We start from the raw sequence: 12,159 nt of genomic DNA on the forward strand, positions 1-12,159 counted from the left end.
CATTCTATCTCAAAATGAACACTTGTATGAGGAAAAACAACTGTCCTGTAAACAGGAGACAAACATTCCCAAGGAAATGGAAGCGGCCCTTATCTCCCTACCATTCCTGCGGAAATGGAGCAGGCCCTTATCTCCCCTACCATTCCTTATTTGGGTTGGAAGATGTTGAACAATCAGCAGTATTCAGAAGTAAGCCAGGATAGGGGGGAAAGCTTGCCTTATTATTTCCCTCTTCAAAGTTGTGAAATGCACACAGAATGGCGTTACTGAAAAAAATATTTTTGATTCTTCACAAAGACCTATCTTGAGTGAAGGAGGTGGCCCTCTTTCCCTATCCAAATGAGAACCTAATGCCATTCAAAACAGGGTGGTGGGGCATGTACAGACAAGACACCCCCCCCCTATTCCAAATCCACCCTTGAATAGAACAAAATAGCCCCTGCTTGTGAGTTGTGTACTGGTGTGAGAAACGGAAAGCCTGTGTTGAACTGGAAACCAGCTCCTGGAGTCAAGGATGGGCCAATAAGCAACCTGTGTTCCAAAATACACAGTTCTGCAAAAGAAAGAAAGATAGCTGCCACTTCCCAAAATTAAAAATCCTGCCCTGGCAGCAAGGTAAGCTTTCCCTTTTGGTCCCAGCTTTAGTCTGAGTGTGGAAGAAGGCTCCCACCTTACCTCAAAATGCCAGTTTGTAGAACATGAACAAAATATGGTCCAAAAATGCAAAGCGGTTTTCCTTTGAATAAAGAAGCATCCAGGGTGTGGGGGTGGGGCGGGGCTGTTACTGGTGGTCAAAGGATTTTGTATGACCATAGGGAGGGTTCACGCTTCCCCCCCAAAATGAATATCTCCATGAAAATGGCTCCTCTATTGGGTGGAACACCCACACATGGGGCTGCTCTATGCAGAAACAGGCTGTGGGGAGGGAAAGACCCCTGGGAGCTTAGGAAGCCTGCAGCAGTAGCAGCAGGGTGAGAGCTGGGGGTCCTGGGCAGGCTCTTATGTATAACATTCCCCCCTGAAAAACAAGTTTGTGACATTGAAAGCATCACCACTCCCTTGGGGAATCTCCTAGAGACACAAAAGCTGTTCCTAGATGAGTATCAAGGAAGTCAACAAAAATGAACGTGAACAAGGTACCGTATATATATATATATATATATATATATATATATAAGTCAAAAGCAATGTAACATATTAATACAAACGGTCATTAAAACATAAGATCAAGACACAAGTCAGAAGGCTTCCCTTATTTATTTAAAAAGCTAAAATTTAATGTAAACTTTAAAATTAATTTACAATTATTATATTATTATTATTATTTATTTTACTTTAGATTTTTAAAATATTTTTAAAATTCAATATGAATTTTAAAATTGTTTCTTAAATGTATACAATGAATTTAAGATTATTTTTACATTTAAAATTTTGAAATTTAATATAAATTTCAAGTTTCTTTTAATCACGGTCTCAGAATTCAGGGGGTGCTTCTCAAAATAGAGGTACAATTTCTCAACAGCTATGCCCCCCCAATCCTCACAGAATATTAATTTAATTATAAATTAGAGTATTGAGGCCTCAGGGAGGTTTATTATGGAGGCGATATTATTTTATTTGGAGGGAAAACCTGTGGAAGCATGTTCTGGGCTTCCAAGCAGAGAAGCAGTGACCAGGAAAGGACATGGCAACCCAAAGGTTCCGTCTGTGCTCTGGAACCTTTGTCTCCATTCTGGAACCCAACTGAGGCCCTACTTCGGCTGTTAGTTTCTGGAGGCCAGAGGCTGCTTTCTGTGAGGTTCCTTGGCCTGGCAGTCTTCAGGCCTCCCTCCATTGGCTATGCCTGGCTTCAAAGGCTTTATCAAAGTGAGTGAGGGACGACGGACAGAGGCCAAGAGGTGGTAGGACAACCATGTTATCCCTTCTTCTTCCCTGCTTTTGTTCATTGCCTCTCTCCTTTGTTTGCAGGCAATCAAGAAACCTTTTCTGTGTCTGTTCCAATGCATACTGCCTCAAAATAAGGAGGACAAGAATCCAGGGTAATGGCCTGTTCCTTCCTTCCTGGGTTGCTTGGTTCTTGTCCTCTTTCTTTCTTTCTTTCTTTCTTTCTTTCTTTCTTTCTATCTTTCTATCTTCTTTCTTTCTTTCCAGCCTTCCCTGTTTCTACCTTCCTTCCTTTCTTTCTCCTGGGACATACTAAAACAAATGACTGTACTGTACTTGCCCACAGAGAAAATCATGCCATAGAGAATGATTACAAAATACTTGCCCATAGCAAGTACTGTTCAATGATTCTCTGTGGCAAAGTATGGTTTTCCTATGGGAAGTTATCTCCCAATGACTCCCTATGGACAAGTATGCTTTCTTTATGGGTACGTATTCCCCAATGATTCCCAATTAGGGTTGCCATAAGTCAGGACCTCCAAACCGGGACAAATGTAGGACAAAATTTTCAAATGTAGGGCACATTTTTAAAAATGGAGGACACGCGGAAAAAATTCTGATTTAAATTTTTTTTTAATATAAATGTATGTTTCTTAGCCATGATCAAAATGGAGGACATTTTGGCATTATTTCTAGACAGATGGCAGAAATATACTTCCCTTTCTGGCCAAACACCCCCAACCTCCATTCCAAAACAAACACGACAGCACATTTGGGCATTGAACATGGCTTTATTTAACATGGCCTCTTGCATATTTCAGAAGCAGGTTTCTTAGGCCTTTTAAAATTTGAACAAACTTCTTTTTTAGCTAACCTCCTTTTCCGCTTAATGCTATTCTTGACTACCATATTGTCATTGGATATCCAGGTATCCAACCAACTAAGGCACCTCAACAGAATTCTTATAGTAAGGGAAAGAGCAAAAATACAGGGTAAAATCCCTTATCAGACTATTATTAAAAGAGCACTTAAAACCAGCTACAAAACATAAAAGTAAGAGGGGCCTGTTACAGACTGCCAAAATAAAGCTGCTTCGGGTCTCTTTGGAGGTATGCTATTTAAATGATGCTTGGGTCCAGAGGTCGTGCCAAAGCCACACGCCATTCCTAAGCACTGGAGTGCAGCTTTGGTGCAGCTTCCGGATTCTTAGGATGCATGCATCATTAAAATAGCATACCTCCAAAGAGACCCGAAGCAGCTTTATTTTGGCAGTCTGTAACAGGCCAGGGCCTTTTGTAGCCCCAGAGATCCACAGGTGTCTCTGGAGCAGGTCTGCTACTGGTGTTGCTCGACCTCTTCTGCCACTTGCTCCTCTGAGGCAGGTGCTGAAGCAAGAAAGGAACAAGCACTCACAGGTCTTCAAGCAGTCCAGTCCCACAAGGGAAAAGAAAGAAAGAAAGAAAGAAAGAAAGAAAGAAAGAAAGAAAGAAAGAAAAGAGGCAGGGTTGCTTATAGCTTCTCCCAAGCCCCAGCCTCCAGGCCCTCGCTGGGAGGGGGGTATTTGCCCCGGAATGATAATGATATCCTTTTTCTATCCCTCTCTTAGTCCCCCAGAAGTCAAGCTCAGCTATCCTGAGGAGCAGATCACTGAATCACGGAGTCATATCTCTTTAACGGTAACAAAAGATAGGCAATACCCCCCCGCCCTGCACCTTTTCCTCATTTTCCTGCCCAAATTCATTGTTCTTTTATCTTCAGCCTTTCAACTCCTGGGTAACCAAAGGGCAAAACTTGAGGCAAATGTGTCTCCCTTCTTCCCTTTCTTAGGGAAAGTCTTTTATGCTGTAACAGTGAACAGTGACCAAATTATCAATGGGGAATTAAATTAGCTCAAGGTCACGAGAGGAGGCCTGTTACTACACCTCAGATGGAATCGCCCCTTCGATCTTTATACCAGGAACTAGAAATCCAGAAATGAGGCAGAGGCTCTAAGTACAATCAATGTCTCTTTTATTGGAAACAAGGATTCAAACATACAGGCACATACGCTCACACATTCATACGAGACTCAGGAAATAACGTGGTAAATGTAGAATAGATATTAGGCTTGCTAACGGAAATACTCACCTTATGTAGAAGTTCTATTTTCCAATTTGTGTGTGTGGGTTTGCAGGTCTGGTTAAGCAGACAAGTCAGAGAGAAAGACTGACTTTAAAACTGACATAGATAGCTGTGCTGCCAGCACCAGAGAGAGGCTACCAGCAGCTAGGGGTACCAGCAGTGAATGACTGGCCCCAGTGAATGGCTAGCCGCAGTGAGTGGCTGGCCGCAGCGAGTAGCTGGCCGCAGCTGAGAGTGACTGGTAGCAGCCGAGAGTGGCTAGTAGCAGCCGAGAGTGGCTGGTAGCAGCAGAGAGTGGCTAGTAGCAGCCGAGAGTGGCTGGTAGCAGCAGAGAGTGGCTAGTAGCAGCTGAGAGTGGCTGGTAGCAGCAGAGAGTGGCTAGTAGCAGCCGAGAGTGGCTGGTAGCAGCCCCTCTCTAAATTTAGGAGACCCTTTTAAGGGTTTAACAGGGGCCTGTTACAGACTGCCAAAATAAAGCTGCTTCTGGTCTCTTTGGAGGTATGCTATTTAAATGATGCATGGGTCCTAAGAGTCCGGAGGTCGTGCCAAAGCCACACTCCATTCCTAAGCACTGGAGGGCAGCTTTGGTGCAGCTTCCGGATTCTGAGGATGCATGCATCATTTAAATAGCATACCTCCAAAGAGACCCGAAGCAGCTTTATTTTGGCAGTCTGTAACAGGCCAGGGTCTCTAGACAAAGGGTAATCAAAGGAAACTGTTTGAAGTGTATTTCACATCCTAACCAAATGTTTTGCTCCAACCCAAATGTTCCTGCCAGAGTAGGGACCTGAATGGCTACAAATGCCATTCCTTTGATTCAAATGGTTCCCCCTCAATCACAAAGAGAGACACTTCCTTAAGACATTTGATAGCATCTTTCGTGATAGCACTTAGCAGCTCCTTGCATAATCTCATCCAAGCTGGGAAAGGAAATTCGTTTACATATCAAAAACTCATGGCTTCCCTTGTTTCAGTGGGAGATCACATGCTAGGGCCATTTGGCTACTCAGGTCAAGATGCACTTTTTATATCAAGATGCAGGCCAGGGATTATCATTTAGATATATTTAAAAGGTGTAGATCAATGCTTATCATTTCGTAGATCAATGCCTATCAATGCTCAGGCCAACCCAAAGATCATCCCTTTATAGCCTACGTTCTCTGTTTCACTTCTCTCCCCTTCCATTTATCTGTAGGATTCGGAGAGCAATGAATGCCCCGCAGTGGCTGATCTTGGGTCCAGATCAGACGGGTAAGGTCTTCTCAGAGCCCATTCAGATTGAACTATTTGCCTTGTTTGGGTCCTGGCTGGGGACCAAATGAAGAGGTCCTTGTAAGTGGCCTTTCCAGTTTGTTTCATCGTCTTTTCCTTTCCTCTAACCTTCCCTTCCCTTCCTTCTTTCAGTTTGGAGAGGATCTCTGAGATTCGTACAGCAGAGAGCCTTCCCTCTTTGCAGGTAATGTAACAGAGTTCTTTCCCCTCATTTTCCTCTTTATTGGAGGACTGTCCAAATCCATTTTCCTTTTTCCCTTGAAAGAAAAATGAGGAAGACAAGAAAGCCACAGGGAAAGGAAAAGATGGAGAGAAGGTGAAAAACGCTTTCAACTCACAGATACCAAAAGGATGAAACTGGGGGGAGAGGCTTCCTCCTGAGGCCATGTTCTCTCTTTCATTTCTCTTTATATATAGGATTTGGGTAGCTATATTCCATGTCCTGAGGAAGCAGAACCTAATCCTGGGGCCACTTCGTACTAGTAAGTTCTTATATCCCCACAAGCGGCCTTTCCATAGCATTCCCTTTCCTGGCCCGTTATTTCATGGTCTCTTTCTTTCTTTCTTTCTTTCTTTCTCTTTCCTTCCTTTTTTCTTTCCTTCCTTCTTTCCATTCTATCATTCCCCATCCCCTCCTTCCTTCCTTCCTTCCTTCCTTCCTTCCTTCCTTCCTTCCTTCCTTCCTTCCTTCTTCCCTCTTTCTGTCTTTCTATCTTTCCTTCCTTCATTCATTCTTTCTTTTCCTTTGTTTCAGTTTTCCACAACCACAGATGACCAATTCAGAGGTGATCCCTGAGACACTTTCAGAAGACAGCCTTTCCTCTGGGATGGTAATGAAAGAGTTGTTCCCCCCTTCCCCCCCCCCCTTTTTCTGCCCAATTTCTGTCCAAATTAATTCTTCTTGTATCTTGATAGGATGTTGATGAAATTAATTTGGGGGGCCAGAGGGAAAGAAAAATATGAGGAGAAGGGGAATCATAGAATCACAGTGTTGGAAGAAACCCCAAGAAGGGCCCTGATCCAGTCCAACCCCATTCTGCCATGCAGGAACTCTCCATCAAAGCATCCCCATTGACAGATGGTCATCCAGCCTGTGCTTAAAGACCTCCAAAGAAGGAGACTCCACCAAAACCTCCATTGAAGGAGTGTGTTCCCCTGTCAAACAGCCCTTACTGTCAGAAAGTTCCTCCTAATGTTGAGCTAGAATCTCTTTTCCTGCAGCTTGCAGTCTTTGCTCCGGGTCTTGTTGTCTGGAGCAGCAGAAAACAACCTTGCTCCCTCCTCAATATGACATCCATTCAAGTATTTAAACAAGGCTATCAGATCACCTCTTAACCATTTCTTTTCCAGGGTAAACACCCCCAATTCCCCTAGAATCCCTTTCACAGGTTTAAGTCTCCTTAAGCCAGGTGTCCCCCATAATCCTATAACTGTGCATTTCACTTTTCCGCCCTAAAGAAATCTGAAGAACTTTCAAGTCATGAGTAATAAAAGAGCCACCCCAAGAACATCCCTTTGTACCCCATTTTCTGTCTTTCACTTCTCTCCCCCCTCCGTTTATTTGTAGGATTCAGAGAAGAATCCTTGTCCCACGAAAGCTGAACCTGGGCCCACTTCAGACAGCAGGTGAGGTCTTCTCATGAAACGATTGAATGACTGAATGAATGTCCCTGCAAGCGGCCTTTCTATAGCATCCTCCTGTTTTGTTTCATGGCCTTTCTTTACTCCATTTCAGGGTCCCAGAACCTCAGGGGGAAACCTCTGATGAGCAGCACAGTGATCTGAAGTTTGATATGAACGAATTCAACTCTTCCCCGGTAAGGAAGGAAGGAGACTTTTTAAGAAATATTTGTTTATTTCATTTTCTAGACACACACACATCTTCCATCACACTTGAAGTAGTAGCCAAACCTATTTTTGGAGGTTCAGGACAGTAGTAAGGCAACCACAGTTCTGTCTGCCAATAGCAACATCCAGGGAGTTCAAGAGGAACAGCCAGGAGACAGCCATTGCTGCAAACCCTGCATCACCACCTGCTGGCAGAACCATTTGCCTCACTTTACCTAATGGTAGAGCTGGCCCTGGAATTTCAAAGGGGACATGAACTATTGTTCAAGGAGAATAGCTCAAGTGACCCCGAGGGAAAGCACATATGGAGGATTCATGCACCAGAACTGAAATGAGCACAATAGCATTGAGACAGGACAGGGGCTTACTACACTTTGTAATTGTAGCACTATGATTCCATTTTAGCTGCCATAGTTCAGTCCTGTGGAATCTTGGCATCTGGAATTTAGGGAGGGATATGTAGAATCCTCTGCCAGAGTGCTCCAGTATCTCAACAAACTACAAGGCCCAGCTTTCCATAGGATTCAGCCATGGCAGTTAAAAATGGACTCAAAGTGCAATCAATGTGCATAGTGAAGGGGGCCCAGGAAGGACATAGGTGGTTAAGGATTTTGTTCCATGGAAAACCTCTGCCACCCTATTTGTAGACCCCACAGGCATTTATAATGAAGTTTAAAAGGCACAATATTTTTCCTGGAATGTCCTACTCTTACCTAGATTATTATTATTAAACCATTTACAGTTACCAGTTTGCTGTTCCTTCAGTGGAAAACATGGAACCTTTTTGGACCAGACTCCTGTTAAGACACTCCCTGGGAAGGAAAGAATATTTTCCATTGTACATTTTGCAAACAAAAAATAGGTTTTGTAAAACTCAGGGTACCCAGTTGGAAAGAATAACAGAGAGGCAAGAATTCTGTACAAGTTTCACCTAGTAGTCATACATCCCCCTCCCCATCTATGTCTGTGCGAATAATGGTTTGAAATGCAATATTAACATTATGGGTTAATACCAGGCCAAAACTATGTGCAAACATTTGTTTTCTCTCCAAGCAGGGAGAAAACAATGGAAACTATTTCTCCATGCATGTGAGTTCAAACTCATCCAAGACATAAATCCCTAGGTAGCATACTAGCACAACTCTCTGAGACCTCCTTACCCAACATGTTCTTCAGGGGCTCATAGCACATGACCTTCAGGTCTGAGCTTAGTCTGTTCTTGGGCACAGCTCCATCCTTCCTTCCCTTGGCTTAGCGTGTGTTTTTCCCTCCTTATCACTCCAGACTTAAACCCAGAGCCTTTTCCTCTCTGGCAATCAGTAGGATAGTCTTTGTAGTTTATAATATTTCCAACAACACTATTCTTGCACTATCTGAAATATATTTCAGAGCCAGGGCAAGCTATCCCTCCTAGAATCTTCCAGCCAGCTGAAATTCATTTTGTTGCTTTGAGGCAGTATTCTAATTTGTCAAAGCCTCGAAATCTGATTCTGCCAGGTTCTAACCTTCCATGTCTAGTGCTGTAGTTATATCTGATGAACATTCCTTCTACTCCTTCATCCCATTCATTTATAAAAATGTTCCCCGGGAGATTCTAGATCTAAAAAATAGTTTTTTCCTGGTACTGACACATCTTATATAAACAGGGAACTTAAAGAAACATTGTAACTTCTGCACCTAAGAACATCTCAGCAAGGAAGTGACAGTGAAGTGAATTGATTGCTATCATCTAAAGGAGCAGCATGCTAACCGCTGTCTTATGGTGCCACTCACCACTTGCTCCCATTCAACAGATACCTTTTGCCTGCCTCTTTTCAATGGGAAAGGATTTTTCCTCCTTTACTGTTCTCTCTGCACCCCCACTCATTTTCCATTTTTAGCTCTCCCTCTCTGCAACAACTACATGTCCTTATGTACATCTTCCTCTTCCACATGCTGATCAGGAGGCAAGTGAAAACCCTTCAAGGTCCAATGAACACATCAGCTGGCTTGTCTGTGGAAAAACAAAGCTAAAAAACCAAAGGCATGCTAATGAGAAGCTGGGAAGGAAGCCTCAGTCCAGCTATTATTAGAAACACTTCAATAGAGGATAAAGAATGGGAGAGGGAAACCATAGACTCATAGAGTCAGAAGGACCCTGTAGTTCAGCCTCCTGCCATGCAACTAAGGCCTGGTACAGATGGGCAGGGAGCGGCATGCCCATGCCAATTCTAGGGGTCTGGAGCGTGCAACAACCGCTCACTCCAGAACCCTAGTCTATATGGACTCTGTCATCATGGCAGCCTCCTGTCCACACAGCGGCTGCCATGATGACGTTGCTGCCACACAGCCTCCAGACGTCACTTCCAGGACGTCCACTTCCGCTTAGAGTGGCTTCTTTTTGGCAGCGAGTCAGTGCCGCACAGTGAGGCTGTGTTGCAGCACCGACAAGGGGGAAAGATGGGTGGCATGGAGCTGCCCATCTGTACCGAGCTTAAAACACTCCTGAAAGATACCCATCCAACCTCTGTTTAAAGACCTCCAAAGATGCGTAGTCCACTACCCTCCAAGGTAATGTTCTACTGTCAAACAGTTCTTATGGTAAAAAAAGTTACTGGAACATCAGCATCCACACTCAATCAAAGCTGAATAATAAATGAATTGATGTAACTACTGAATCTGTAAAATAGCAATGCTTGTGGTATGACCTAATGGGTGTTGCCATTTTGTCCTTCAAAATGGCGTTGAAGGACAAAATGGCGGCCGGAGCGGCTGAAATCGGCGGCGATTTTGGCGGCAGGAGGGACCGGGGGCCGGTGCAAAGGTGCCCGCGGGCCAGATCCGGCCCGCAGGCCAGAGGTTGCCGACCCCTGCTCCAGCGCAATTCTATGGTCAGTGTCTGTCGGACGATGACCACAGAGTTGCCCTGGAGGACCTAGAGATTCCTAGAGAAGTGTTGTCTCAGGTAAAAACATGGTGTTTTTGTTATTTGCTTTTTTCCATATTCATGGGGGTCTTGTTCCCCTAACCCTAGTGAATATGGAGGGACAAGTGCATAATGATCTAGGAATTCTTTATGCCCCTTGTCTTTCTGATACCAAAGATAAGTGTGAAAACCAAAATGAGCATTAAAACCTTCAAGACACCATAGTTTTTTGTTTTCCTTTTTAAAGTTATTCTACCCAAAATCCACATTAAAGAGCATGCCTGATAGGAAGGAAGGACACTTTCATTTCCCCCTGTTTTTCCCTCCCAACAGACAAAGGAAGGCTTACATCGATTATGTAAGACTTTCTCCAGTTTCTCCGAAGCAGAGCGGTGGCGCATTGCAGAGGTCATTGGAACCAATCATTTGCACCTGATGATGCAGCATTTCCTGGAATCAGAAGAAACGTAGGTGGATGCAACCCTGGATGCACCCCATTTTCCCTCCCGGGGGCTGGGAGTCCAACAAGGATGCCATTGGCTCTCCTTCCCTTTCTCTAGGGCCTGTGATGAGCTCATGTATGGTGTCTTCTCTGAAGCTGCTTGTGACCTGAACGATTGTGTACAACACTTCATGGTCAAAGTAAATGAATGTCAGATGGTGGACAGCGATGAGGTGCCTTTGGCCAAGGTAAGGGGCTGCCCCTCCCGTGGCTCATCTACAAGGCAGGAAATCCCTCCCTCCTTCCAGATTTTTGCCCAGAAAACCTGTTTCTCTCCTCAGGTGAAGGCGGTCAGAGGGATCAGGGCCATTGTGGAACACCTCAGTGACACTCAGTCCCTGAAGAGTTGGTTGCCATTCCACTTCACGACCTTCATCCGCCTCATGGTCGACCAGTTGCAACTCAAGGAGCAGGCCACAAGCAGGAAGTTCAAAACATACACCATTCCAGGGTCAGTTGGCTACAAGGCAGGCCTGGGGCCAGGAGTGGCCAGTGGGGCTAGATGCTAGGAGACAAACCCCTGTTTTTGCTGTCTCCCCTCTCTTTTCTGTAGGGAAGCCATTGATATCCTCGCACTTGTGGTCCAGAGGCTGGACTTGGTCCACAATATGATGAAGTTGCTCTGCCCCAGATGAACGTGGTGAGTCTGATTTCTGTCTCTCTGGATGGCTTTACCTTCAAAAGGGAAGGTGCATGAATAAAAAGAATCTCTCCTTCCCCCACAGGACTGAAAGATAGACATTTCCACCTGCACTGTGGCTCTGCTTCAAACAACTTCCATGCCTAGCCTCCTGCCGATGTTGAGTCTGTGCTGTCTGAGTGAAGACAAGGATGCCATCGCGCTGCCTTTCCACTCTGCCACCACTCAAACACTTATCATTAAATAATCATAAATTTGTTTTTATAGAAATCTTGTTGTTTATCATGAATTAACCATGAATTAATCACCTAAAATATTTAAATGTAAGTTCTACCTATTTTCCCAAAAGTCCAAATTCTTTTGATTTTGCCATTCTTCTCTCCTTTTAATTCTGTTTTGATTTTTAAACTGGAATGGCAATCTATCTAATTCTCTATCCTCATTTATTTAGGACTAGTCTATATGTTTAAAATACACCTCATTCCAATTGATCTGGCCACATATGACTCCACCCTTAAGCACAATAATGCTTTTTTGTGTGTTTCTACATGGCTAGGTGTTCTGCGACAGTAGTCTCTAGGACCTCCAGATGGTTTGTACTTCACCTCACATCAATCCCAGGTAGCATTGCCAATAGCCAGAGATTCGGAGCGTTAAAATTTGGGGGAGCAATCATTTGAGAAACATAGTTTTTTGTGGGTTTTCCAGGCTCTGTGGCCATATTCTTCTTCTTAATTCTTGACTTTTAAGAGTACCCATGTTTACCTCATCTTACATTGCTGTCCCTTGTGGAGGCACCATAGCTCAGTAGATCACATATGCTCCAAACTCATAAGATTCAAGTTTCATTCCCTGTCTTCTCCACTTTAAAGGGATTTGGTAGTTAATGGTATTTTCCCTCATGAAACCTTGGAAGAGCTTACGCAGTTAGAACAAGCAATGTAGGTCTAGATGGACACTAGTCAGACCAGTCCTAATGTATCTCAC

The 12,159-nt window shown here is 44.1% G+C and overlaps 1 protein-coding gene across 1 annotated transcript; it reads left to right on the plus strand.

Moving 5' to 3' along the window:
• Positions 1 to 6,047: 6,047 nt before the first annotated feature.
• LOC149306989 (uncharacterized) lies at positions 6,048 to 11,344 on the plus strand. The gene is made up of 8 exons (XM_089538236.1): positions 6,048 to 6,107; positions 6,845 to 6,903; positions 7,013 to 7,094; positions 10,364 to 10,497; positions 10,591 to 10,720; positions 10,814 to 10,983; positions 11,086 to 11,172; positions 11,258 to 11,344. Exons 1-7 carry the CDS (start codon positions 6,048 to 6,050, stop codon positions 11,165 to 11,167), a joined length of 717 nt encoding a protein of 238 aa, XP_089394362.1. The 3' UTR covers positions 11,168 to 11,172; positions 11,258 to 11,344.
• The last annotated feature ends 815 nt before the right edge of the window (positions 11,345 to 12,159 follow it).

Source organism: Sceloporus occidentalis, unplaced genomic scaffold (assembly GCF_023333645.1).
Source record: "Sceloporus occidentalis isolate IW3139 unplaced genomic scaffold, rSceOcc1.0.p SCAF_9, whole genome shotgun sequence".
Lineage (NCBI taxonomy): Eukaryota > Metazoa > Chordata > Lepidosauria > Squamata > Phrynosomatidae > Sceloporus > Sceloporus occidentalis.

Bases quoted from the DNA above. Each gene is read 5' to 3' on its own strand.
- LOC149306989 (XM_089538236.1), top strand. From the start codon at position 6,048: ATGACCAATTCAGAGGTGATCCCTGAGACACTTTCAGAAGACAGCCTT. The intron at 6,108-6,844 runs GTAATGAAAGAG...GTTTATTTGTAG, and splicing joins ACAGCCTTTCCTCTGGGATG to GATTCAGAGAAGAATCCTTG. The intron at 6,904-7,012 runs GTGAGGTCTTCT...ACTCCATTTCAG, and splicing joins GGGCCCACTTCAGACAGCAG to GGTCCCAGAACCTCAGGGGG.